Source organism: Rhinoraja longicauda, chromosome 25 (genome assembly GCF_053455715.1).
Source record: "Rhinoraja longicauda isolate Sanriku21f chromosome 25, sRhiLon1.1, whole genome shotgun sequence".
Taxonomy (NCBI): Eukaryota; Metazoa; Chordata; class Chondrichthyes; order Rajiformes; family Arhynchobatidae; genus Rhinoraja; species Rhinoraja longicauda.
In genome coordinates this window covers 24,543,922-24,570,038 of record NC_135977.1, presented here as the reverse complement: position 1 = coordinate 24,570,038, position 26,117 = coordinate 24,543,922, and the positions used below count along the sequence as shown (strand labels likewise).

At 49.0% G+C, this 26,117-nt stretch overlaps 1 protein-coding gene across 1 annotated transcript in view; it reads left to right on the top strand.

Moving 5' to 3' along the window:
- Positions 1 to 26,117, top strand: part of LOC144605978 (transmembrane protein 132C-like) — an 807,862-nt gene that overhangs the window by 312,485 nt on the left and 469,260 nt on the right. The window contains exon 3 of the mRNA XM_078421707.1: positions 25,692 to 25,838. Within this exon, the coding sequence (XP_078277833.1) occupies positions 25,692 to 25,838 (147 nt within the window). The remainder of the gene's footprint in view (positions 1 to 25,691; positions 25,839 to 26,117) is intronic.

Sequence of the window (26,117 nt, the reverse complement as noted above, 5' to 3'; positions counted from 1 at the left end):
CTCTGACGTCGACTCATGTCCACGTTGTCCTGAGATTTAGACTTTACCTTTAGACTTTGGAGTTTGGAGATACGGTGCGGAAACGGGCCCTTCGGCCCATCGAGTCCCTGCCGACCACCCACTCTCAATTGTTATCAAAGCCAATTACCCCCACAAACTTGCACGTCTTTGGAGTGTGGGAGGATACCGGATTAGGAGAAAACCCACGCGGTCACAGTGAGAACGTACAAACTCCGCACCGCCAGCACCCTTAGTCAGGATCGAGAATGGGTCTCTGGCGCTGTAAGGCAGAAACTCTACAGCTGTGCCAACGTGCCACCCAAAGATGCCTGACCTTCTGAGTTACGCCAGCACTTTTGAGTCTTTTTTAGCAAACCATAATCTGCACTTCCTTGTGTCTCCATCATGGGAAGTGGACTCTTTTGAAGACTGAAGATAGACACAAAATGCTGGAGTAACTCAGCGGGTCAGGCAGCGTCTCTGGAGAAGAGGAATAGGTGACGTTTCGGGTCGAGACCCTTCATCAGACTGAGAGTCGGGGAGGGGGAAACTAGAGGTATGAGAAGGTCCAGAACCAAGCAGAGATTGCTTCGATGACTCTGGAACGCTCGAGCCCACAATGGTTCATTGTTGGCTGGGGGGTGAGGTGATAACGAAGGGAGACAAGCTGTGAAGCAGTGAAAGGTGAAGACCTTTTTCTTTATTAACTGTTGATCTGGATTGGGAAGTTATTTCCCTCCTTTAACATCACCAGTCCTACATGAAGACTTTGCTTTGGAGACAGCATCAGAGTTGAGATTGTCAGTGTTGGAGGCTGAAACCATCCCGTGAGACACGCCGCTGTCTGAAGGTTTGGCTGCACTCTTAATTGCAATGTTGGACAGTAGAATGTATCTGCAACTTGGCAGCTGCTGAGAAAGTCCCACTTGATCCCATCCCCTCGCAGCAGACTGCGTTTGTAAGTGCTCTGGCCCGGCCAGCTCTCCACAAGACACAGTCCAACTGATAACCGGCCCATCTTCCACATTCCAGATTTACCAAACTGAAATGTTGAGAAGCCTCTTCTCGAGCTGCTCTTTGATATTTTGACAGCTCGTGGCGTTGATTTTGATCATTCGAATGACGGCAATCTGCTGCAGAGTGTGATGGGCATGAAATGAATCAGAACACGCTGCTCCTGAGCTGCAGCCCCCCTGTTGCTCTCAAGTGTCCGAGCCTCCGGGTAAGAGTGCTTATTCTGGAACGATTTCACTGTGTTTTCCCTGCCTTTACAGCTTGAGCATCGAGCACTTCAGTCATCTGGCAACAGCCTTCAAAGTGCACAATCCCTTCAGGGAGTTAAATCGATGTAAAAATAAACAGTTCAAACCTGCAAATCCTAGCCGCAAGTGTTGCATTCTGTTTAAAGTCTGGCTGGATTGTGTCCTCGGTGACCCGAGCTGATATCAGCTACAATATACACACTTTACAGTGAGCGATGAACAGAGGTAGAGAGATCAGAAGAGAGCGCGATTAAACACTGTCAGATCTTTTAGCTGTTGCTGAAACAAACCATCGCTTTTCCGAAGATATCTGGACTGATAGGTTTGACTGGTTTTTCTGCTATCTTCACAGTGGCAGCTTCAGGATTGTAAATCGCCTCATTTCCCTTTCCGATTTGTCATTGCAAGTACCACAACATCCCGTACACAAACCCGGCTGCAGTGAGAATGAAACCAGATTCAGGCAGTAATGTCTTTTCCCTGACCCACTTCATCTCAAGAATCATAAGGTGCTTAAATCGTGCAATTTGCTCTGTTTTGAGAGATGGAATAAGAAGGAACTGCAGATGCTGCTTCATACCAAAGGTAGACAGACACAAGTTGCTGCAGTAACTCAGCGGGTCAGGCAGCATCTCTGGCGAAAATGGATAGTTGACGTTTCGGGTCAGGGCCCTTCTCCTTCCTGTATCCGAAGAAGGGTCCTGACCTGAAATGTCACCTATCCATTTTCTCCAGAGAGCCGCTGAGTTGCTCCAGCACTTTGTGTCAGTCTGTGATGTGTACCTTACAGAAGGGTCTCGACCGGAAACGTCACCCATCCTTTCTCTCCACAGATGCTGTTACTACAGCGTTTTGTGTAAACCAGCATCTGCAGTTCCTTCCTACACATATGTACCTTACAGTTGTACAGCACACACTCCCTGCATTCATACTGCTGGCTTCATAGCTATTGTCTTTGGAGTAACCTCTGGCCCAAATTTCCCGATACATCATGTCAAAATTCGGGGGTTACTGCTAATTTAATACGCAGGATGTTTCATGTTCTATTTAAGTCTAGTTGATCCAAGTTCAGGTTGGGTGTAAGTAAAGAGCAACTTCACTTTGGCCCTGTGCCACGTTTCTTTACAAGTTGATTGGGGCGGCACGGTAGCGCAGCGGTAGAGTTGCTGCTTTACAGCGAATGCAGCGCCGGAGACTCAGGTTCGATCCTGACTACGGGTGCTGCACTGTAAGGAGTTTGTACGTTCTCCCCGTGACCTGCGTGGGTTTACTCCGAGATCTTCGGTTTCCTCCCACACTCCAAAGACGTACAGGTATGTAGGTTAATTGGCTGGGTAAATGTAAAAATTGTCCCTAGTGGGTGTAGGATAGTGTTAATGTACGGGGATCACTGGGCGGCACGGACTTGGAGGGCCGAAAAGGCCTGTTTCCGGCTGTATGTATATGATATGATATGATATATGATTCTGTGCTTTATTTAATGGAGATGAATAGAACACATAATAACACATAATCTTCATCCCAAGTGCTGATAAACCTTTATCCCAAGGGGTGTCCCAAGTTGCTGTCTTGCAGCGCCAGAAACCTGGAGTTGATCCTGATTACGGGTGCTGTCTGTACGGAGTTTGTACGTTTCCCTGTGACCGCGTGGGTTTTTCTCCAGGTGCTCCGGTTTCCTCACACATTCCATAGACGTACAGGTTTGTTGGTTAATTGGCTGTGGTACAATTGGAATTTGTCCTTAGTGTATGTGTGTGTGTAGTAGAATAGCACTAGTGTACTGGCTGATCGCCGATTGACACGGACAGTGGGCAGAAGGGCCTGTTTCCATACTATCTACATGCTCCACAGATGCTGCCTGACTTGCTTAGTTAATCAAGCACTTTATGTCTTTTCCTGATTCCAAAAGACTGCCTAAGAAATGTGTTGGTGAGATTATTGCTGATGATAGTTTGAGCTGATCTTGCACTAAACGTTATTCCCTTTATCCTGTGTGTGTACACTGCGGACAGCTTGATTGTAATCATGTACAGTCTTTCCACTGACTGGATAGCACGCAACAAAAAAAGCTTTTCACTGTACCTCGATCCACACGACAATAAACAAAACTACAACACCGACAGAGGAAACTTCACCTGGGCTTCGTTGAGCTAAGACAGACACAAAATGCTGGAGTAACTCAGCGGGTCAGGCAGCAGCTCTGGGGAAAAGGAATAGGTGACATTTTGGGTCCAGACCCTTCTTCAGACTGAGAGTCGGGGAAGTGGGAAACTAGAGCATGAAAAGGTACAGAGGTTTTGGGTCGGAGGCCTTCCTCAGGCAGGCTCAGTTGAGCTCGTTGTGTATTGAGCCATTTGATGCACGTATGAATGAGACATCTGACATAGTCGGCATGAAGAAGCTGTTTGTCGGTGATAGTATCAAATTCCCTAACTAGTCTGAAGAAGGGTCTCGACCCGAAACGTCACCCATTCCTTCTTTCCAGAGATGCTGCCTGTCCCGCTGAGTTACTCCAGCTTTTTTGTGTCTATCTTCTAAATTATAGAACGTCAGCTCGCTGACTGTGGGACTGTGGCAAAACTGTTCTCTCCACTTGGGGTATTGCCAGACCACACAAATAGGACATGAACTCAAGAAGAAAGAAAATCAGTGACATTCAACAATACTATTGATGAATGCTTGGCCTTTTTGCTAAACCTTCCATTGTCAGAGTATAAATTGAGCAAACAATCACTGCAATAATAATGATGAATTGAAAATCTCTGTTGTTTTCCAATGTATTCGGTAACACCCAGTGGAGAGAATTCAAGACTCTGCACAAATGTCCCTGGGTGATTTTTTTTGGTCCTGCTCGGATGAGTTGCCTGGACAAAATCAAACAAATAGCGGTCTTGCCATGAAACTTGTTGCTGGATTTATGCAGGGATTAATCTCAGCGCGCTCATTTCAAGTTGGTAATTCATGCAGTAAGCACCGTGCTAATGACGTGATCCCTGGTTCTGAGCCAGCAAGGGAGTGAAGCACAATAATCTCTTCCGAAGGGCCGGCCTGGAACTTGTCATGTGCTTTGAAAGAGTGGAATTTACATCTGAGCTCAAAGTGAGCTGCCCACAACGTCCCAATGATTTATTTCAACCTCCCTGACTTTGGTTAATGCCAGGTATGGGGCTGGGATATCCCCGACAACTGAGTTAAGTCTTAATTCCACTCGGCGGCCCAACCGTGTCGTGAATCCTCGCAACAGTAAAGCAAAGAATTAAACAGCAGAATATTAAACTTTCTAAACGCTTTACAGTTTAGAAGGATGACCTCGTGGAAACTTACCGAAATAGTGAAAGGCTTGGATAGATTGGTGAATCTGTGGAATTCATTGGCCCAGATGGCTGTGGAGGCCAAGTCAATGGATATTTTTCAGGCGCATATTGACAGATTCTTGATTTGTAAGGGTGTCAGGGGCTATGGGGAGAAGGCAGGAGAATGAGGTTGAGAGGGAAAGATAGATCAGCCATGATTGAATGGCGGAGTGGACCCAATGGACCGAATGGCCTAATTCTTCTCCTATAACTTATGAACTTTATTAAGATTAACATAACAATTCCCAGGCACTGCCCCTTTTCAGGTCTCCTTAATTCTCCCTTGAGATTTCCCCCCCCCCCTCTATTAAACCATTCTCTTTCTATCACATTCTGCATTTCTCTATCCGTGTCAAACTTGACACAAAATGCTGGAGTAACTCAGCGGGTCAGGCAGCATCTCTGGAGGACAAACCGACCAGTGACATTTCAGGTCGGGATCCTTCCTCAGTTCACGAGTTCGCGAGTTATAGGAGTAGAATTAGGCCATTCGGCCCATCGAGTCCACTCCGCCATTCAATCATGGCTGATCTCTGCCTCCTAATCCCATTTTCCTGCCTTCCCCCCATAACCCTTGACGCCCGTTCTGATCAAGAATTTGTCTATCTCTGCCTTAATGATATCCGCTGACTTGTCCTCCACAGCCCTCTGTGGCAATGAGTTCCACAGATGAACTACCCTCTGACTAAAGAAGTTCCTCCTCACCTCCTTTCTAAAAGAGCGCCCTTTAACTCTGAGGCTGTGACCTCTGGTCTTAGACTCTCCCACCAGTGGAAACATCCTGTCCACATCCACTCTATCTATGCCTTTCATTATTCTTGTGTATGCGAGCTTTGTTTATTGTCACGTGTACTGAGGTACGTGTACCAGTGAAAAGCTATTGTTGCGTACTAACCAGCCAGCGGCTAAAAACTTTACAGAGGCCAATTAACCTACAAAACCGCACCATTTGGGAGGAGACCAGAGCACCTGGAGAAATCTCACGCGGTCACAGGGAGAACGTGCAAACTCCACACAGGCAGCTACTGAGGTCAGGGTGTGGGGGGGAGGGGGTGGGAAGCTGGGAGAGAGGAGAAGCAGGATAAAAGCCTGGGGAGTCATTAAATGTGTTGGAAGGAACTGCAGATGCTGGTTTACACCTCAGTCTGATGAAGGGTCTCCACTCGAAACCTTACCTATTCCTTCTCTCCAGAGATGCTGCCCGGGAGAGGGAGAGGGAGAGGGAGAGGGAGAGGGAAACATCACTTCTCCATGTTCTCCTAAGATGCTGCCTGACCTGCTGCTGAAGTTACTCCAGCACTTCGTGTCTTCTTTGTCTTCTTGCACTTTGTCAAGCAGCATCTGCAGTTCTTTGTTTCTGAGTCTGAAGAAGGGTCTCGACCCGAAACCTCACCCATTCCTTCTCTCCAGAGATGCTGCCCGTCTGGCTGAGTTACTCCGGCACTTTGTGTCTACCCTGGTGAGCGATAGGTGGACACGGGTGCGGGGGGGCCATTTTGTCCTCCCTCTCTGTTGCCCGCTTGGTTTGTTTTCTCCCGGTTATTGTCTTGCGCTGATTGCGGGGACGGACGGTGTGTGAATGAGGTGTGAATGCAGAATCGCCGAGACATCACTGACTCCCGTCGGCAGCAATTTGCGGCACAGGGTGTGATCTAAACCATCAGCTAAAGCTTCCAATTAACGCCGCGGGATGTGCTTTTCCAGCAATTTCTGTTCCATTCCGTTTAATGTGCGGCTGGGGAAAAAAAAAGTTGCTTGTTATCCGACTCTAATTCACATTCTGTCCCCACACTGAATCCCTCAGTCTTCACAGACCGCAGCCTGAATAGAATCCATCAGCTAGATTTATAGCAGGTATCTTTCCCAGATCCGGTCTCGCTTGTGGTCCATCTTTATTCTCGGAGCTTAAGGTACAGAGGACACTTTGTTTGGAAGGCCAGCACGTCCCATAAAGGATGCTGCAGGGATGTCCAGTGAATCTTAAACACTCCGACAACAAGGGCCGCGCAGTGGCGCAGTGGCGCAGCTGGGAGAGCCGTTGCCTCACAGCGCCAGGGACCCGCGCTCGGTCCCGGCCTCCGCCTCGGCCTCTGGAGCTGCCGGTGTGGAGTTTGCTTGCGATCCCTGTGTGACCGTGTGAAATATCTCCAGGTACAATAAACAATAGACAATAGATGCAGGAGGAGGCCATTCGGCCCTTCGAGCCAGCACCGCCATTCAATGTGATCATGACTGATCATTCTCAATCAGTACCCCGTTCCTGCCTTCATCCCCATACCCCCTGACTCCGCTATCCTTAAGAGCTCTATCTAGCTCCGGTTACCTCCCAAAGGTAGGGGTTTGTAGGTTAATTGTCCTCTGTAAATTGACCCGATTCTGTTGTGAGTGAATGAGAAAGTGGGATATCGTAGAAGGAGTGTGAACGGGTGATCGATGGTTGGCCTGGACCCGGTGGGCTGAAGGGCCTGTTTCCGTGCTGTGTTTTTCAATTCAACACAGGCCACACATATTACACACACCACACACACACACACCAACACACACACCACACACCACACACACACCACACACACACACCAACACACACACCACACACACACCACACACACCCACACCACACACACCAACACACGCCAACACACATCACATACCACACACACCACACACATACCATCTCACGCCACACACATTCTCAACACACTCCCAATACAAACACACATGTGCATAATGATCAGTGTGAACTTGGTGGGCCGACGGGCCTGTTTCTATGCCCTATCTCTTAACTAAACTACACAATTTGGAGAAGTGCTCTAATGAATGGGGAGGGGAAATTTCCGCCTGTGGGGCAACTGTGCATGATATTCGACCGGCTATACAGCTAAGAACAGCGAGTGTGCTTTGTGAACCAACCTTCTCGTTATCAAACTACCCGAAACCCGGGGGCAGCGCGAGGCAGCCGTGTGCGTGTGTTTTTCAGTTGCCTGCTCGTTCGCCCACTGCTGCAAGGGCGTGCAGGCAGGACAGGGGTCACAAAGGTGCATCTGTGATAAGTGTGAATGTCGGTGATGCTCGGCAGACAGTTTCCCCCCCTTTGATTTGCGCCGAGTGGATATGGAGTGTTAAATTCCTGTGTTCCCTCGGACACTAAAGTGGGAGTGACGGAGTGCAGCACCTCTCAACGGTGAGGTCACCGTGCCAACCCCCCCTCGTGCTTGGATCGGCCCAGCTGTCCCGGTCGATGGAACGCCCCGGTGACCTTGTTCATGCCCATCGCACTGTGGTGAGGTTTACCAGGCGCAGCAAGCTGGGTTTTTAACAGGCCAGCAAATCCAAGCTCGCTTCAATAAGGTGCTCTCATAAGTTCCAAGAGCAGAATTAAGCCGTTTGGCCCATGGTGTCCACACCGCCATTCAGTCATACCTGATCTATCTTTCCCTCTCAACCCCATTCTCCTGCCTTCTCCCCGTAGCCCCTGACACCCGGACTAATCAAGAATCTGTCAATCTCCACCTTAAAAATATCCACTGACTTGGCCCCCACAGCCGTCCGTGGCAATGAATTCCACCGATTCACCTAAGAAATTCTTCCTCACCTCCTTTCTAAAAAGGTGCGCCCTTTTAATTTGAGGCTACGGCCTTGGGTCCCGGACTATCCCACTAGTGGAAACATCCTCTCCACATCCACTCTATCCAGGCCTTTCACTGTTCGGTAAGTTTCAATGAGAAGCCCCCCTCATCTTTCTAAACTCCAGCGAGTACAGGCCCAGTACTGTCAAGCGCTCATCATATGTTAACCCACTCATTCCTGGGATCATTCTCGTGAACCTCCTCTGGACCCTCTCCAAAGCCAGCACATGCTTCCTCAGACATTGAGCCCAAAACTGCTCACAATGCCCCAAATGCCGTCTAACCAGTGCCTTATATTATTTTTTTTCAGTCTTAGGTAGTGAATTTAAAGTAATCCTGCTTTTCATATGCACATCTGCACATTATCTCAACCATCGCACAAAGTGGAACAGTGAGAAGAATCATAATGGTGTAGAAGTTGTATGTAATGTTGCCAATTTGCATATTTTAAATCGGAAGAAATAATTACAACTGGAATCTATGAAAACAAGCTCGGTCTACTCCAGAAGAATTGAATTGAATTAAATTGAGTTGAAAGAATAATGGAAACAGGCCCTTCGGCCCACCGAGTCCATGCCGACCATCGATCAACCTGTTCACACTAGTTGTGTGGCATTCTACCTTCCCATCCACTCCCGGCACATTGGGGGCAATTTACTGAGGCCAATTCCCTCGCAAACCCTTTGGGATGTGGGAGGAAACCGGAGCAGCCACGGGAGACCCATAGGGTCACGCGCAAACTCCACACAGACAGCAGCCGAGGTCAGGATCGAACCTGGGTCTCTGGCGCTGCATGGTGACAACTTCACTGCTGGGGAAGGGCGCGTCTTGGACACTAGGGGGCGGTAGCCCAAAATGCTTGTGAATAAATCGATTTGTTCCAGCATCTGCAGTTATTTTCTTATATATGCTTGGGAAACCACTGTGTTAGTTAAATGGTGTTTTGTTTCCACAATGCCCCAGTCTTGTGGTGTCAGGTAGGGAGGCCGATACAACGTGCCCCACAGAGGTCAACTGAGTTTTGTTTATTGTCACGTGTACCGAGGTACAGTGAAAAGCTTTTGCTGCATGCTATCCAGTTAGTGAATAAAAATACATGATGACAATCGAGCCGTCCACAGTGTACTGATACATGATTAGGGAATAACCTTTGGTGCAAGACTATGCCCTGTAAAGGCCAATTAAAGATAGTCCAAGGGTCTCCAATGAGGTAGATAGTAGTTCAGGACTGTTCTCTAGTTTTGGTAGGATGGTTTAGTTGCCTGATAACAGCTGGGAAGAAACTGTCCCTGAATCTGGTGGTGTGCCTTTTCACACTTTTTGCCCGATGGGAGAGGGGAGAGGAGGGAGTGGCGTAGCAGTCCAACAAAGACTAGGCTGCCGGTTAATAGATTAATGCAAATGGATACGAAATTCACTTTAAAATTGCCCAACGTAACCAAAAACTGGGGTTACCAAAGTTGTAACTTGAAATTAAACCACTGGCAGGTTATGAACTAGGCACCCCTGATTAAAGATCTTTCTCGTCTGAGTGAGTCCATTTTGGGCTGCATTAATGGAGCTCTACTTTGGTCAGGGTGAAGCCACTGTCATTGCAAGTTGAATCATTAGGGCAGCAATTAGAGCCTTCAACCAACAGAGGGCACCGAGGAATTAAATTAGGCCAAACGTAAGTGTGCAGGGAAGGATGAAGATCATAGACTAGATAACCATTTAGTTACAATCATGCGAAGAACAGGAAAGTGGTGACACAGTTTGGATCCCGATTTGACCCTGACGTCTCTGCCAGGTGTTTGTACATTCTCTCAGTTCACCCCGGGTGCATTCCAAAGGTGTGTGTGTTTTTTGGACAGGTTGGTTGGCCCCAGTGTGTGTGGGTGGTGGAGGAATGGGAATAGGTCATTTGTACCAAAGGCCACAACAAGGAAAATAAAGAGACAAAGACAGACACTCCCTCTCCCTCCCTCTCTCCCCCCCTCCCTCTCCACCTCTCCCTCTCCCCTCTCCCTCTCCCTCTCCCTCTCCCTCTCCCTCTCCCTCTCCCTCTCCCTCTCCCTCTCCCTCTCCCTCTCCCTCTCCCTCTCCCTCTCCCTCTCCCTCTCCCTCTCCCTCTCCCTCTCCCTCTCCCTCTCCCTCTCCCTCTCCCTCTCCCTCTCCCTCTCCCTCTCCCTCTCCCTCTACACTCCCTCTCCCTCCCTCTCTCCCCCCCTCTCCACCTCTCCCTCTCCCTCTCTCCACCCCCCCTCTCCCTCTCCCTCTCCCTCTCCCTCTCCCTCTCCCTCTCCCTCTCCCTCTCCCTCTCCCTCTCCCTCTCCCTCTCCCTCTCCCTCTCCCTCTCCCTCTCCCTCTCCCTCTCCCTCTCCCTCTCCTCTCCCTCTCCTCCTCTCCCTCTCCCTCTCCCTCTTCTCCCTCTCCCTCTCCCTCTCCCTCTCCCTCTCCCTCTCCACCTCTCCCTCTCCCTCTCCCTCTCCCTCTCCCTCTCCCTCTCCCTCTCCCTCTCCTCTCCCTCTCCCTCTCCCTCTCCCTCTCCCTCTCCCTCTCCCTCTCCCTCTCCCTCTCCCTCTCCCTCTCCCTCTCCCTCTCCCCTCTCCCTCTCCCTCCTCCTCTCCCCTCCTCCTCTCCCTCCCCTCCCCCTCCCCCTCCCCCTCCCCCTCTCCCTCTCTCCCTCTCCCTCTTTCACTCTCTTTCCCCTCCCCCTCCCCCTCCCCCCGCCCTCCCCCTCCCCCTCTCCCTCCCCCTCCAAAGTGTTTCCAAGTTCCACATAAGGTCTGGCATTAAGTGTAGCCACATTTACTGAAGTCCAGAGGGGGTGCAATCTTTTGGATGAGGCCAAGGTTCCTTCTAGTCTGAAAAAAGATCAACATCAGTCTGAAGAAGGGTCTCGACCCAAAACGTCACCCATTCCTTCTCTCCTGAGATGCTGCCTGTCCCGCTGAGTTGCTCCAGCAATCTGTGTCTGCCTTCCCTGGAGCACTGATCAATATTTAACCATCGATCATCCTTGCCTTGACAAATCATCAGGTCATTATCACATTACTGTTTGTGCCTGTTTTCCTGTGTGTAAATCAGCCCTGTCCATCCCTGTATTACAATGACTGCACTTCCAGAGGGCTTCATTGGTTCTGAAGCACATTATGAGGCCTTGGGATCATTCTCTTCCCCTTCTCCCCCCTCCCTTTCCCCCCTTCCCTCGCTCACTCTCTCCCTCCATCCCTCTCTCCTCCCCGTCTCTCCCCCTCTGTCCCTCCCTCCTCTCCCCCTCTTCCCTGTCCCTCCCTCCTTCCCTTCCTCCTCTCTCGCACATCCCTCTCCTGCGCTCCTCCATTTCACCCTCTCTCCCTCTCTCTCCCCCTCCCTCTCTGCCTCTCCCCCTCTTCCCTTCCTCCCCTCTTCCTTTTCTCCTCCTCTCCCTCCCTCCCCCCTCCTCCATTCCTCTCTCTCACCCTCCCTCACTCTTTTCCCCTACTGCCTCTCCCCCCCTTCCCTCCCCCCCTTCCCTTCCTCCTCCTCTCTCCCTCCCCCCCCTCCTGCCCTCTCTCCATCTCCCTTCCTCCCCCTCTTCCCTTCCTCCCCCTCCCCTGCCTCGCTCTCTCTCGTGAGTCAGGATCTGTTCACGCCAGTACCACCAGTGAGTCACAGTGAACAGGATCGAGCTTTGCTTTGAGGGCAGACGTGCTGAGTGTAAGCGAGCAACTGAATAAAGGCGAGCTGAGAAATGTCAGAGCAGTGCAGGCAGAGGAGATGCTGCTTGGGAAATGACACGGTCTGTCAGTGTACAGCGTGAGTGAGTTTTATTCTCTGTTTGATTATGGTGTACCTGGCCCAGTGGATGCCTGATACTGACACTGGGCTGAGGACAGTGGGTACACTCTCTCTTCCACTGCCGACACCCCTTTGAAGAGCGGGTGAAAGAAATTGCCATGCTTATTTTATTGCTCTTACTATTGGACTGTGGGTGACGAAATCTCGTCCAAAAGACTTGTTTTTTGGATGACAATGAAGGTAATTCTGATTCTAATTCTGATTCTGAAAAAAAACATCAAACAGAAATCCAAATTATCACGGAGGTAACAACGTGGCAGAAACCAAACACAATATTGTCGTGAAAGGTTATTAAAAATCCGAGCCCCCTGTAACAGGCGCGGCAGCTTGAAGCATTTTGACCAATTAGCCGCTGCAAGAAGTGCCAGACTTTGTCCTGTCCAGTCCACAAAACACTTAGTGTCAACGACAGACGTTGAGATTCCCGGGAAGTAGCGGGTGAAACGCACTGTCTCTAAATGTTACCGGTCAAGGGTAGTGTAGATCAGGATGATGCGATGTGGTTTAGTTTAGATATTAAGCAGGGAAACAGGGGCCTGCCTTCACCCAAGGCACAGACAGGGTGAATGCACACAGTCCTCTACCCAGAGCAGGGGGATCTAGAACCGCAGAACATAGGCTTAAGGTGAGAGGGGGAAAGACTTCATAGGAATCTGAGGGGCACTCAAAGGGAGGCGGGTGTATGGAACAAGCTGCCAGAGGAGGTAGCTGAGCATCAGTTGCACGAGAACAACATTTAAAAGACATTTGGACAGTTACATGGATGAGAAATGTTTGGAAGGATGTGGGCCAAGAGCAGGCTACTGGGGGCCTGTTGATCGGCATGGGCAAGATGGGCCGAAGGGCCTGTTTCCAGGGTGTATGACTTGGGCAGCACAGTTATACAGCGATAAAGTTGCTGCCTCACAGTGCTAGAGACCCGGGGTTTGATGCTGACTACGGGTGCTGTCTGTACAGAGTTTGTACGTTCTCTGCGTGGGTTTTCTCCGGGTGCTCCCGGTTTCCTCCCACACTCCAAAGACGTGCAGGTTTTTGTATGTTAATTGGCTTCTGTAAATCGCCCCCGGAGGGTCGGGTAGGACTAGCGTAAGGGGTGATCGCCGGTCGGCGCGGACTCGGCGGGCCGAAGGGCCTGTTTCCACGCTGTATCTCTACACTAATCGACCAGAGCTCTGTGTACATCAGCAGTTGTCACAGTTCTTCACACAGAGAGTGGTGAGTCTGTGGAATTCTCTTGAGGCCAGTTGATTGGCTATATTTAGTTGAGACCAGTTCATTGGCTATATTTAAGAGGGAGTTAGATGTGGCCCTTGTGGCTAAAGGGATCAGGGGGTATGGAGAGAAGGCAGGTACGGGATACTGAGTTGGATGATCAGCCATGATCATATTGAATGGCGGTGCGTACAGGCTCGAAGGGCCGAATGGCCTACTCCTGCACCTATTTTCTATGTTTCTATGTTTCTATGTCAGTCCTGAACTGTCACAATGTTGGGAAAGATCCTAAATGTGTGGAAGCTCACATTTAGCAGGAAAGCACTTGTCTGATTTTCAGGGCTGAGGTGTTTGCGATCGTCTATATGTGGACTTGATGGGGGAATCAAAGTGCCGGTATTACTGGAGAGGACTCTTGTCACATGCAATGACTTGCTGCGAAATGGCAGCTATTTATTCTCCTATTCGATGACTGTCTGCCAATCTATTCAGTGCAAATTTGTTCCCCCCCCCCCAGTGCCAAATGTACTTCACAAAGGATTGGATTTTCATCACCTTTATTTACTTTAGTTTCGAGATGCAGCATGGAAACATGCCCCCGTCTCACCCAATCCACAATACAATATATCTTGCCCAGCGATAACCTTGTACCCTGGTTCTATCCCACACACGAGGGACAATTTACAGAAGCCATTTAATATATAGAATCCAACAAGCCTGTACATCTTTGGAGTGTGGGGGGAAACCGGAGCACCCGGAGAAAACCCACGTGAATGTACAAACTCCACGCGGGCAGCACCCATGTTCAGGTTGAAAGACTGGAGCGACTAGGCTTGTATACACTGGAATTTAGAAGGATGAGAGGGGATCTTATCGAAACGTATAAGATTATTAAGGGGTTGGACACGTTATGGGCAGGAAACATGTTCCCAATGTTGGGGGAGTCCAGAACCAGGGGCCACAGTTTAAGAATAAGGGGTAGGCCATTTAGAACGGAGATGAGGAAAAACTTTTTCAGTCAGAGAGTTGTGAATCTGTGGAATTCTCTGCCTCAGAAGGCAGTGGAGGCCAATTCTCTGAATGCATTCAAGAGAGAGCTGGATAGAGCTCTTAATGATAGCGGAGTCAGGGGGTATGGGGAGAAGGCAGGAACGGGGTACTGATTGAGAATGATCAGCCATGATCACATTGAATGGCGGTGCTGGCTTGAAGGACCGAATGGCCTACTCCTGCACCTATTGTCTATTGTCTATTGTCTATTGAAACAGTAGGAACAGGGAGAATGGGTGCAGAGGTGGACTGTACAGCTCAATCGAATCATTTCTTGTTACTCAAGGTTGCAATGGCACTTGACAACCTTGCCGTCTAGCTCTTGTTTTCTACTCTATAATGGTTCATGGACACAAGGTTCAATTGATTCAGGATTGAGACGTTCTAAATTCCCATCAATCCCAAATGCCGTTCCGGTTTTAGAGATTTTCATGGCCAAGTTCTTCATCCAATATTGAACGGGAGAAATACTTGTTTGGTGTAATGGATTTCATTCCTCGGGAGGTTCCAATGTACTACACTGCTAGCGAAACACTTTACAAGTTCTGTCATTGTTGTCGGGTTGGAAAACAACAGTTTAACTCATCTCACCTGCAGTGAATCTGACCGATTGAATCCTTGCTCATGGAACTCGGAGAATATGGAACAGAACGGTACAGCACAGGAGCAGGCCCTTCGGCCCACAATGTCTGTGCCGAACATGATGCGAAGCCTGACTAATCTCCTCTGCCTGCACTTGATCCAAATCCCTCCACTCCGGGAATGTTCACGTGCCCATCTGTAAACTTCTTCCATGCCTCTCTTGTATCTGCCTCCACCACCACCCCTGACAGTGTGATCCAAGTACCCACCACCCTCGGTGTAAAACAAATCGCCCTGCACATCTCCTCTCTCATTGCTGTTGGCATCCTTGGATCCCTGTCGTCAGCACATCTTCCCATCCAGCCAACAATGGGCCATTGTTGACTCCACCCTTCCTGAGGTCACCTGTTGTCGGCCCAGTTTCGTTCTGGCCTTCTCTATCTTCCAGAAGAGCTCCGAGGCCTAAACGTCACCTATTCCTGCTTCCTGAGCCGCTGAGTTACTCCAGCACTCTGTGCCCACCTCCACACGCTAATTTTATGTTGTCCCACTTTCTCATCCACTCCCTACACACCAGGGGAGGCGGTCTGGCAGAGGCCAATGAACCAACAAACCTGCATGTCTTTTTGGGATGTGGGAGGAGAACATCTGGAGGAAACCCACACGGACACAGAGTGAAGGTGCAAACTCCACACGGACAGCAACCCCTACCCAAGGTCACGACCTGAGGGCCTGAGCAAAAGGGGGAGGTTGAGCAGGCTGGGACCCTGTTCCTTGGAGTGTAGGAGGATGAGGGGTGATCTTGTAGATGTAAGAAAATAACTGCAGATGCTGGTACAAATCGAAGGTATTTATTCACAAAGTGCTGGAGTAACTCAGCGGGTCAGGCAGCATCTCAGGAGAGAAGGAATGGGTGACGTTTCGGGTCGAGACCCTTCTTCAGACTGATGTCAGGGGGGCGGGACAAAGGAAGGATATAGGTGGAGACAGGAAGATAGAGGGAGATCTGGGAAGGGGGAGGGGAAGAGAGGGACAGAGGAACTATCTAAAGTTGAAGAAGTCGATGTTCATACCGCTGGGCTGCAAGCTACCCCGGCGAAATATGAGGTGCTGTTCCTCCAATTTCCGGTGGGCCTCACTATGGCACTGGAGGAGGCCCATGACAGAAAGGTCAGACTGGGAATGGGAGGGGCAGTTGAAGTGCTCAGCCACCGGGAGATCAGGTTGGTTAAGGCGGACTGAGCGAAGGTGGTGAGCGAAGCGATCGCCGAGCCTGCGTTTGGTTTCGCCGATGTAAATAAGTTGACATCTAGAGCAGCGGATGCAATAGATGAGGTTGGAGGAGGTGCAGGTGAACCTCTGTCTCACCTGGAAAGACTGTTTGGGTCCTTGTAGAGATGTGTAGAGGTCTCTAGCACTGGGAGGCAACAGCTCTACCAGCCCTCAGTACGTGCTGTCTTCACCAACTCTACTTGACTTTGGTCTTCCGGCAAGTGTTCCAGCTGCCAGACCAGGTAATGACTCCCACTCACCTAGACCGCGGTTACCTATTCTCCACTGGTCAAAGGCAGCAATTTACAAACTTTTATTTTGGCTTACTGACGTGTCCTTTCAGCTAGCCGGCTGTTATTTATCAATGGAGTCTTCCTTAGTGGGCTATTTGAAGCTGAGCTGCTGACACTGACAGAGCTACAAAAGGGAACATTTATTGAAGTAAAGGGACTCGTGTGACGGCATTATAATCTCATTACAAAACAAATTTGCTGCGTACGAATGTGCTTTTTAAGATGGCACTCTTGTGTATTGTAGCATTTGGAAGGCAATATTCTTCTCGCTGGCAGCCAAACAGTGAACAGTCAACATATGCAACTACTGAATGGGCATATTTCCCAGGCAGTCCCCAGTCTGAATCTCCGAAGATGGACACAAAAAGCTGGAGTATCTCAGCGGGGCAGGCAGCACCTCTGGAGAGAAGGAATGGGTGACGTTTCGAGTCGAGACCCTTCTTCAGATCTATCTTTCCCTCTCAACCCCATTCTTCACCCCATAACCCCTGACACCCGTACTAATCAAGAATCTGTCGGGACTGAACCCGGGTCTCTGGCGCTGTAAGGCAGCAAGTCTACCGCTGCGCCACCGTGCCGCCCGTGAACAATTATTTAACGTTCATTTAATGGGTTCAGGAGCGACCATTTGTTTGCATTCTTTCTCTGGGTTTCTCTGGGCAGCACGGTGGCGGAGCTGGCTAGAGCCGCTGCCTCACAGCACCAGAGTCCCGGGATCATTCCTCACCTCAATGCTGCCTGCGTGGAGTTTGCACGTTCTCCCAGCGACTGTGTTGGTTCCCTCCAGGGTCTCGGTCTTCCTCCCACATCCCACGGACGTGCGGGTTTGGACGTTCATCGGCCTCGGTAAATTGCTCTCAGTGTGTCGGGAGTGGATGATAAAGTGGAAGGGCACAAAGTGCTGGAGCAACTCAGCCGGTCAGGCAGCATCTGTGGAGAACATGGACGACATGAATAGGTGACTTTTCTTGTCGGGACCCTTCTTCAAGGATAACATAGAATGAATGGGCGATCGATGGTCGGCATGGAGTCGATGGGCCGAAGGGCCTTTAGTTTAGTTTACCTTTTGAGATACAGCGCGGAAACAGGTCCTTCAGCCCACCGAGTCTGCACTGACCAGCGATCCCTGCACATTAACACTATCCTACACACACGAGGGCCAATTTACATTTATACCAAGCCAATTAACCTACAAACCTGTACGTCTTTAGAGTGTGGGAGGAAACCAAAGATCTCGGTGAAAGCCCAGGCGGTCACGGGGGAGAACGTACAAACTCCGTACAAACAGCACCTGTAGATGGGATGGAACCGGGATCTCTGGCGCTGAAAGTACTGTCAGGCAGGAACGTTACCGCTGCGCCACCGTGCCGCCCTGTTTCCAAGCTGTGCCTTTAAACGAAACTCAACTAAGATTCCTGTCAAGATTGTGGTGAGAGATCAGGGAAAGCCCTGGAGGAAAATCCAGCTGACAGTGTAGATTGTTAGACAGAGCCAACAGGAATAATGTGGAAAACAAAATTCGGCCCGTTTCACACGAAGCACAAAATGACATCTAATTGAGCTAGTAAGAAGACAGCATCGTGTCGGAATGGAAATATCACGCTGGATTTAATGATGAGCCCTTTTTTAGAGCACATTATTCACATTCTGCAAATGAAAACCTCCTGAAGTGCTTAATGACACCCTGGCAGCGGAGAGAGATCTCATATTTCAGACCAGACCACATCTCCATAATGATTTCAGAACTGGCTTACCAGTTGCTGAGGAAACTGAGTTACCCATTATTTTCTTCATGACTTCACCTTTCAAACACCTGAACTTAATTCATGCAGTTACAGAGAAATCCGTAGCTTCTTGGCTAGATATTTATCGGAAGGTGAGAGGGGCAAAGCTTAAAGGAGATTAGTTTAGTTTAGTTTAGAGATACAGCGCGGAAACAGGCCCTTCGGCCCACCGAGTCCGCACCGACCAGCAACCCCCGTACATGCTATAACACTATCCTACACATTAGGGGCAATTTCCCGACGTGAAACGTCACCCATCCATGTTCTCCAGAGATGTTGCCTGACCTGCTGAGTTACTCCAGCACTTTGTGTCCTTACTGGCATAAACCTCTTGCACTTGTGACTAGTTATTCTTATATCTGGCCCATGTTCCATCCTACCCACCCACTTACCGAAACAACCGCTGCCTATGTTGACCTGTTCTTTACCGTAATTTGTCCTGCCTCTCACCTCTTCCAGCTTTCTTCCCTCCCCGATAATCGGTCTGAAGAAGAGTCTCGACCTGAAACATCGCCTATCCATGTTTTTCAGAGATGCTGCCTGACCCGCTGAGTTACTCCAGCACTTTGTGTCCTTCTTATCCATAACATTTAACCTGAGATGTTATAGGTATAGGTTATACTATTGGGTTTGGCAATTGTGGAAACGATTGCCGAAGATAGACACAAAATGCTGGAGTTCCTCAGCGGGTCAGGCGGCCACTCTGGAGAGAAGGAATGGGCGACGTTTCGGGTCGAGACCCTTCGTCAGACGATGATTACCACGAGTTCAGCTACTTGCCATACATCGCTTATAATTTTTACGGAGTGCAAAGGAAATTAAAATTGAGGGAGATGTATAATGAGCAGATGATTCAGTGTCTTTCATATTCCATTATCTTCTATACTCATGTTTACCACCCACATCCTCAATGGATCATATTCACCCTTTGTTGATGAAACTGTTTTTAGTTTCACACGTCCCTATTCTCTCACCATCTCCCGCTATGATTAATGCATCGAGTGTCAGAGCAGAAACTTCTAGAACTGTCATTTTTGGCAGCTTGCTTTCCAGCTGAATAATCAAGGTGGTGTCAGCAGAAGCCCAAGTGCCGGTGACGTTCCTCTGCTGCCTTCCACGCTGACTGGCAAAGGCAAATGTTCAAACGCAATGTAGAAACACAGAACTGCAGAAGCTGGGTTTCAAACACAAGGGACAGCACCTTAATCTAGCCTACAGCCCAACGGTATGAACATTGAGTTCTCCACTTTTGCGTAACTAAGTAACCACCCGAACCCCCACCCCCACCCCCACCTCTGCCCTCCCCCCCCCCCCCCCCCCTCCCTTCCCATCCCAAGTGTGAAAATGCACACCTCCAGATTCAGGGACAGTTTCTTTCCGGCTGTTATCCAGGATCTGAATCATCCTATCACCAACTAGAGAGTGGTCCTGAGCTATCATCTACCTCATTGGAGACCCCTGGACTATCTTTAATCGGACTTTGCTGGACTTTATCGTGCACTAAATATTATTCCCTTTATCCTGAATCTGTACACCGTGGACAGCTTGATTGTAATCATGCGTGGTCTTTCACTGACTGGATAACACGCAACAAAAAGACTGGAGCGACTAGGCTTGTATACACTGGAATTTAGAAGGATGAGAGGGGATCTTATCGAAACTTATAAGATTATTAAGGGGTTGGACACGTTAGAGGCAGGAAACATATTCCCAATGTTGGGGGAGTCCAGAACAAGGGGCCACAGTTTAAGAATAAGGGGTAGGCCATTTAGAACAGAGATGAGGAAAAACTTTTTCAGTCAGAGAGTTGTGAATCTGTGGAATTCTCTGCCTCAGAAGGCAGTGGAGGCCAATTGTCTGAATGCATTCAAGAGAGAGCGAGATAGAGCTCTTAAGGATAGCGGAGTCAGGGGGTATGGGGAGAAGGCAGGAACCGGGTACTGATTGAGAATGATCAGCCATGATCGCATTGAATGGCGGTGCTGGCTCGAAGGGCCGAATGGCCTACTCCTGCACCTATTGTCTATTGTCTAAAAATCTTCTCACAGCACTTCGATACACATGACACTAAACTAAACTAAACTAAACTAAACTAATCCAAACTAATCCAAACTTTTATCTTTCACCAGAGTCTTTCAGTTCTGGTGAAAGTGACAGAGCTAAAACATAGAAACATAGAAAATAGGTGCAGGAGGAGGCCATTTAGCCCTTCGAGCCAGCACCGCCATTCATTGTGACCATGGCTGATCATCCACAATCCACAATCCACAACCCGTGCCTGCCTTCTCCCCATATCCCTTGACTCCACGAGCCCCTAGAGCTCTATCTATAACTCTCTTTTAAATTCATCCAGTGAATTGGCCTTCTGTGGCAGAGAATTCCACAAAAACGTCAACTTTTTTTCTCTTTTCACAGATTTAAGGTGGTTGATCTGAGTTGTTAACGTGGTTTTTCTCTGGCTGACCTGCTGATTACCTCTAGCATTTTCTAATAATGATTTGGGTTTAAAGTTTGTTGAGTTTTAGGATCTGCAGCCAGATGGAGCAACTTGTACATATTGTAACGTTCTTTAACCCATGAACACGCAAGTGTTTCCTGATGGTGATTAACATTTAAAAGATAACAATTTACCTGTAGTATTCATTTTAACAATCTAACATTTTGGACCCTCAGCGAACTGTTGGGTGCACTAAATTTCGATTTAGATTTTTTAGATTTAGAGATACAGCGCAGAAACAGGCCCTTCGGCCCACCGGGTCCGCGCCGCCCAGCGATCCCCGCACACCACTTACAGAGTAAGGATTCATTATTGCGTGCAGTCAGTTCGTTTTGGAGTCATAGAGTCAGGCAGCACAGAAATAGGTCCTTCGGCCCAACTTGCCCATGCCGACCAAGTTGCCCCTTCCACGCCAGTCCCATTTGCCCCTGTTAGGACCTTATCTCTCTAATACTTCCTTATCCATATACAATAGACAATAGACAATAGGTGCAGGAGGAGGCCATTCGGCCCTTCGAGCCAGCACCGCCATTCAATGTGATCATGGCTGATCATTCTCAATCAGTACCCCGTTCCTGCCTTCTCCCCATACCCCCTCACTCCGCTATCCTTAAGAGCTCTATCTAGCTCTCTCTTGAATGCATTCAGAGAATTGGCCTCCACTGCCTTCTGAGGCAGAGAATTCCACAGATTCACAACTCTCTGACTGAAAAGGTTTTTCCTCATCTCAGTTCTAAATGGCCTACCCCTTATTCTTAAACTGTGGCCCCTTGTCCTGGACTCCCCCCAACATTGGACATACCTGTCCAAATGTCTTTTAAATGCTGTTATAGAATCTGCCGAAGCTACCACCTCTGGGCAGCTAGTTCCACAAACCCACCACCCTCTGAGTGAAAATATTGTTCCTCAGGTTTGTATAAAATCCTGCCCCTCTCACCTGAAACTGATATCCTCTGGTTCCTGATTCCCCTTCACTGGGTAAAAGACTTTGCATTCATCCTATCGATTCTCCTCGTGATTTCTTTGAGGTAAAGTCAATTTTACTTTTCCATTCAAACTCATTCGTGCAACCCACGTCATAAAGTCATTCACGAATCTGCATAAAATAACCAAATGGCAGAGAGCAGAGAACTACACTGTGTTTTAAATCACATTTTCATCGTCTTTAGTGCTTTTTAAAAAACCTCTTGTATGGATTCCAACAAGCCTTTGATGGCACCGGGCCTGCACTCGCTGGGAGTTTTCAAGGATGAGAGGGGACCTCATTGAAACTTACCGAATAGAGTGGATGTGGAGAGGATGTTTCCACTAGTGGGAGATTCTAGATCTAGAGTTCATAGCCTCAGAATTAAAGGACGTTCCTTTAGGAAGGAGATGAGGAGGGATTTCTTTAGTCAGAGGGTGGAGAATCTGTGGAATTCATTGTCACTGTGGAGGCCAAGTCAATGGGTATTTTTATGGTAGAGATAGATAGATTCTTGATTAGGGCAGGTGTCAGAGGCTATGGGGAGAAGGCAGGAGAATGGGGTTAGGAGGAAGAGATAGATCAGCCATGATTGAATGGCGGAGTAGACTTGATGGGCCGAATGACCTCATTCTACTCCTATCACTTATGTCCTTAATACCTTGAGGTGTTTAATTTGAGCTAGTTTTGTTTTCAGTCAAGGTGGCAAGAAGCATTTTAAGTATTAACCTTCAAAAAATCTAAGTATAACATTTATAATTGTCTGCGTAAAACAGTACAGTTGTTTTTCTTTTGTTGCATGCAAAAGCAACCCTTGATATATTTCAGATTAGTAACTTGTCATTTTAATTATTAAAGATGAAAATAGGTTCATCAACATAAATAAATATCATTAATCAGGGTGTCATTGTCCAATGCCTGATTTTAGCCTGATAGTCACTAAAACTGATTTAAAAAGCGATAGTGAATCATTTATGTATTTCATCCTTGTAGTAAATTTGGTATTAACTCCTCTGTGTCTAAAATAAGTACAGGTACGGCCACTGATTTTCTGGCAACTGGTGGTCTGGCACTCCTTTAATCCAGACTATATCATGAGGGTGTGGCGCGATGAAAAAGCCCGAAATAAAGGCGAGGAGACTGGTATTTCGGGAGTAATGTGTTTATTACGTTCACTAGACCAGTCGAGTCTGCCAGGGAGCAATCGCGCCTAAAACCCCGTCCTTTATATCCGTAGCTAAGGGCCGTCCCCCTGAACCGGTCCATTCCCGTGCCGAGGGGTCGGTAGTAGTACGAAAATCGTCCGACAGAGGGGCCGGCGTAGGCAGAGTTGGAGGGATAGGTGGAGGGACCCGCAAAGGGGGGCGAACTCGCGGCCGAGGCTGGGCTGGTCGATGTCCAGGTGCGCCGGCTTTAAGCGGTCAATTGACACGGCCTCCGGCCGGCCCCCCATGTCGAAGACAAAGGTTGTCTGCCCGTGCTCCAGCACCTGGTCCGGGCCCTCATAAGGCCTCTGGAGTGGCGTCCGGTGGGCGTCACGTCGCAGTCCCGGAGGGCCAATGGCACGTGCGGGCGGAATGTCCCACGGCGGGACGTCGGCACAGGTGCGAGCTTGCCAACTCGCTCGCGAAGGCGCTGTAGGGCAGACGAGGGCCCGTACCGGGTGGTGACCACAATTGGTGACCCCTGACGGTCCATTGCTGACATAATGGACTCAAAATGGAAAGCCGACCGTTCGTCCGCCTCACAGGCCGACCAGGTTTCCATCAAACTGCCGACATTCTGGACCACCCGACCTCGTGTTTGGTTTCACCAAGCGGAGGCTCAGTTCCAGCTGCGGGGAATCACGTCGGGGTCACCAATTGAAAAAGCCCGAAATAAAGGCGAGAAGCCTTGTATTTCGGGAGCGATGTGTTTATTAGGTTCTCTAGACCAGTCGAGTCTGCCAGAGAATGATCGCGCCTAAAACCCCGTCCTTTATACCTGTAGCTAAGGGCCGCCCCCCTGGACCGGTCCATTCCCATGCCGAGAGGTCGGTAGTGGAATGGCCTGATCCTTGGGAGCCGCCACAAGGGCGCAATTGAAATCCCCCCCCCCCGCGGAAGTCCCCCCGAAAACGTGGCGCCTAGGCCAGGTGAGGTGGTCGAATCTGCCCCCTGCAGCCGGGGCTCTGCCGGAGCCGGCAGATTCGTCCCCATAGACGACCTCCGCGGCCGACTTTATGGGCCAGTATCTCGGCCCCTCGGCAGCCAGGGGGACCGTTCTGACACCATTGGGCTCCTCGCTCAGTTGCATCTGGAAAAAATGGAAAATCCAGAAAGACTCTGGAACCAGGAATGTTGGAAAATCGGTGGTGGACCTGTATTCAATGGGCGGAATGATGGAAATCTACTATTTACATTGTGGGCCGAAGGGCCTGTTTCTGCACTAAACTGCTCCAGGTTCATTATTTCAATATAGGAACAAAGAGTCCCCACAGTATGTTTGACTAAAGCATAAAGTGAACAATTAATTCCCTGATTTTTACCATCAATTTGAATTACTTCTGCAGGAAGAAAAAAGATTCAAAGTGAAAGAAATTCTATCTCAGTTTTATCAAGCTCTTAAATAATTGGTGTGACATGATATACACATTATTCCTTTTCCCCTGATAGACACTAAGTGCTGGAGTAACGCAGCGGGTCAGGCAGTATCTCTGGCGACTAAGGATGGTGGCATTTCAGGTTGGACCCTTCTTCAGATTCAGTGGAACAAGACAATGTGTGCAGGATGGAACTACAGATGCTGTTTTATACCGTAGACACAAGAGCGCTGGAGTTACTCAGCGGGTCAGGCAGCATCTCTGATAAAAAAAGGATAGGTGACATTTCTGTCTGAAGAAGGGTCCCGACCCGAATCGTCACCCATCCATTTTTCTCCTGAGAAGCTGCCTCACCCGCTGAGTTACTCCAGCATTTTGTGTCTTTCTTCGGTGTAAACCAGCATCTGCAGTTTCTTTCTACACGTTATTTTTCCCCTGCTCTATTTCAGTAGTAAAGACCCCCCCATAGAAAGACCTAAAGGGTTCCTGTGGCTACTCACATTGTTATAGTGTTTCAGAGTTTGTAGGGCAGAGTAAAGAAGCTTGAAAGCACCTACCACTGGACTCAAGAACAGTTATCAGACTTCTGAATGGTCCTTCCATAAGCTGGGGTACAGTTCCAATTCTGCAAACTACCTCGCTGCAGACAGTGCACTTTGTCTCTGCAACGGTTTAGCCTGTCGGGCGGCACAGCGGTAGAGTTGCTGCTTTACAGCGCTTGCAGTGCCCGAGACCCGGGTTCAATCCCGACTACGGGCGCCGTCTGTACGGAGTTTGTACATTCTCCCTGTGACCTGCGTGGGTTTTCTCCAAGATCTACGGTTTCCTCCCACACTCCAAAGACGTACAGGTTTGTAGGTTAATTGGCTTGGTAAATACAAAAATTGTCCCTAGTGGGTGGGTATAGGATAGTGTTAATGTGTGGGGATCGCTGGTCGGCGCGGACCCGGTGGGCCGAAAGGGCCAGTTTCCGCACTGTATCTGTATCTCTAAACTAAACTCCAAAGACGTGCAGGTTTGTAGGTTCGTTGGTGTAGGTTTGTATTCTTGGTATAAGTGTAAATTGTCCCTAATGCGTGTAGGCTTGTGTCAATGTGCGTGGATCGCTGGTCGGTGCGGTCTCGGTGGGCCAAAGGGCCTGTTTCCGCGTTGTATCTCTAAACTAAACTAAATAATGCGGAGAACTGTGTTCTGCACACTGTGTCTTTCTCATCTCTCTGCCTATTGTACTTGAGTCTTGCTTGATTGTATTCATGTGTAATATTGTCTGATTTGATGCAATAGTGCATGAAACGAGCTCTGTACTGTACCTCACTACATGTGACCATAATAGACCGACACCTAAACCTAAGTCCACGTGGTTAAGATTCTTTGTGCATTTTACCCCCAACAGGGCAAAGGCCAAAAAGGGAGTGAACATTGTTGACATAAGACCCAGCGTTCCAACCATGTGGGAAGTTAAACAGGAGATGGGAAATGGTGGGAAGCATTCCATTGCAACTGTTGTTTGCCAGAAGAAACCCGATGCTTCAACCAACAGGTAGGAAATCATGAGAAACTGCTACTGTATTACTGCTTTGCATCCGCTGCCAGTGGCAAATATTCGGGTCACTGCTTCTCTTCTGGGGCTAGCAGTGCATAGGAGATGCTTTTAAGTGCCTCCCTCAATATCTCTGGTTGCAATGCGTGCGAACAAGTGACTTTGATTCCCTTTGTTCTTTGACGCTTCCTGAAGTACCTTAGCTTGGATTTGGTAACGTGTTCAATGTCACCTCCAGGGGATGGGTGGTGCGGTGAACCAGCATCCTATACTTTCAGC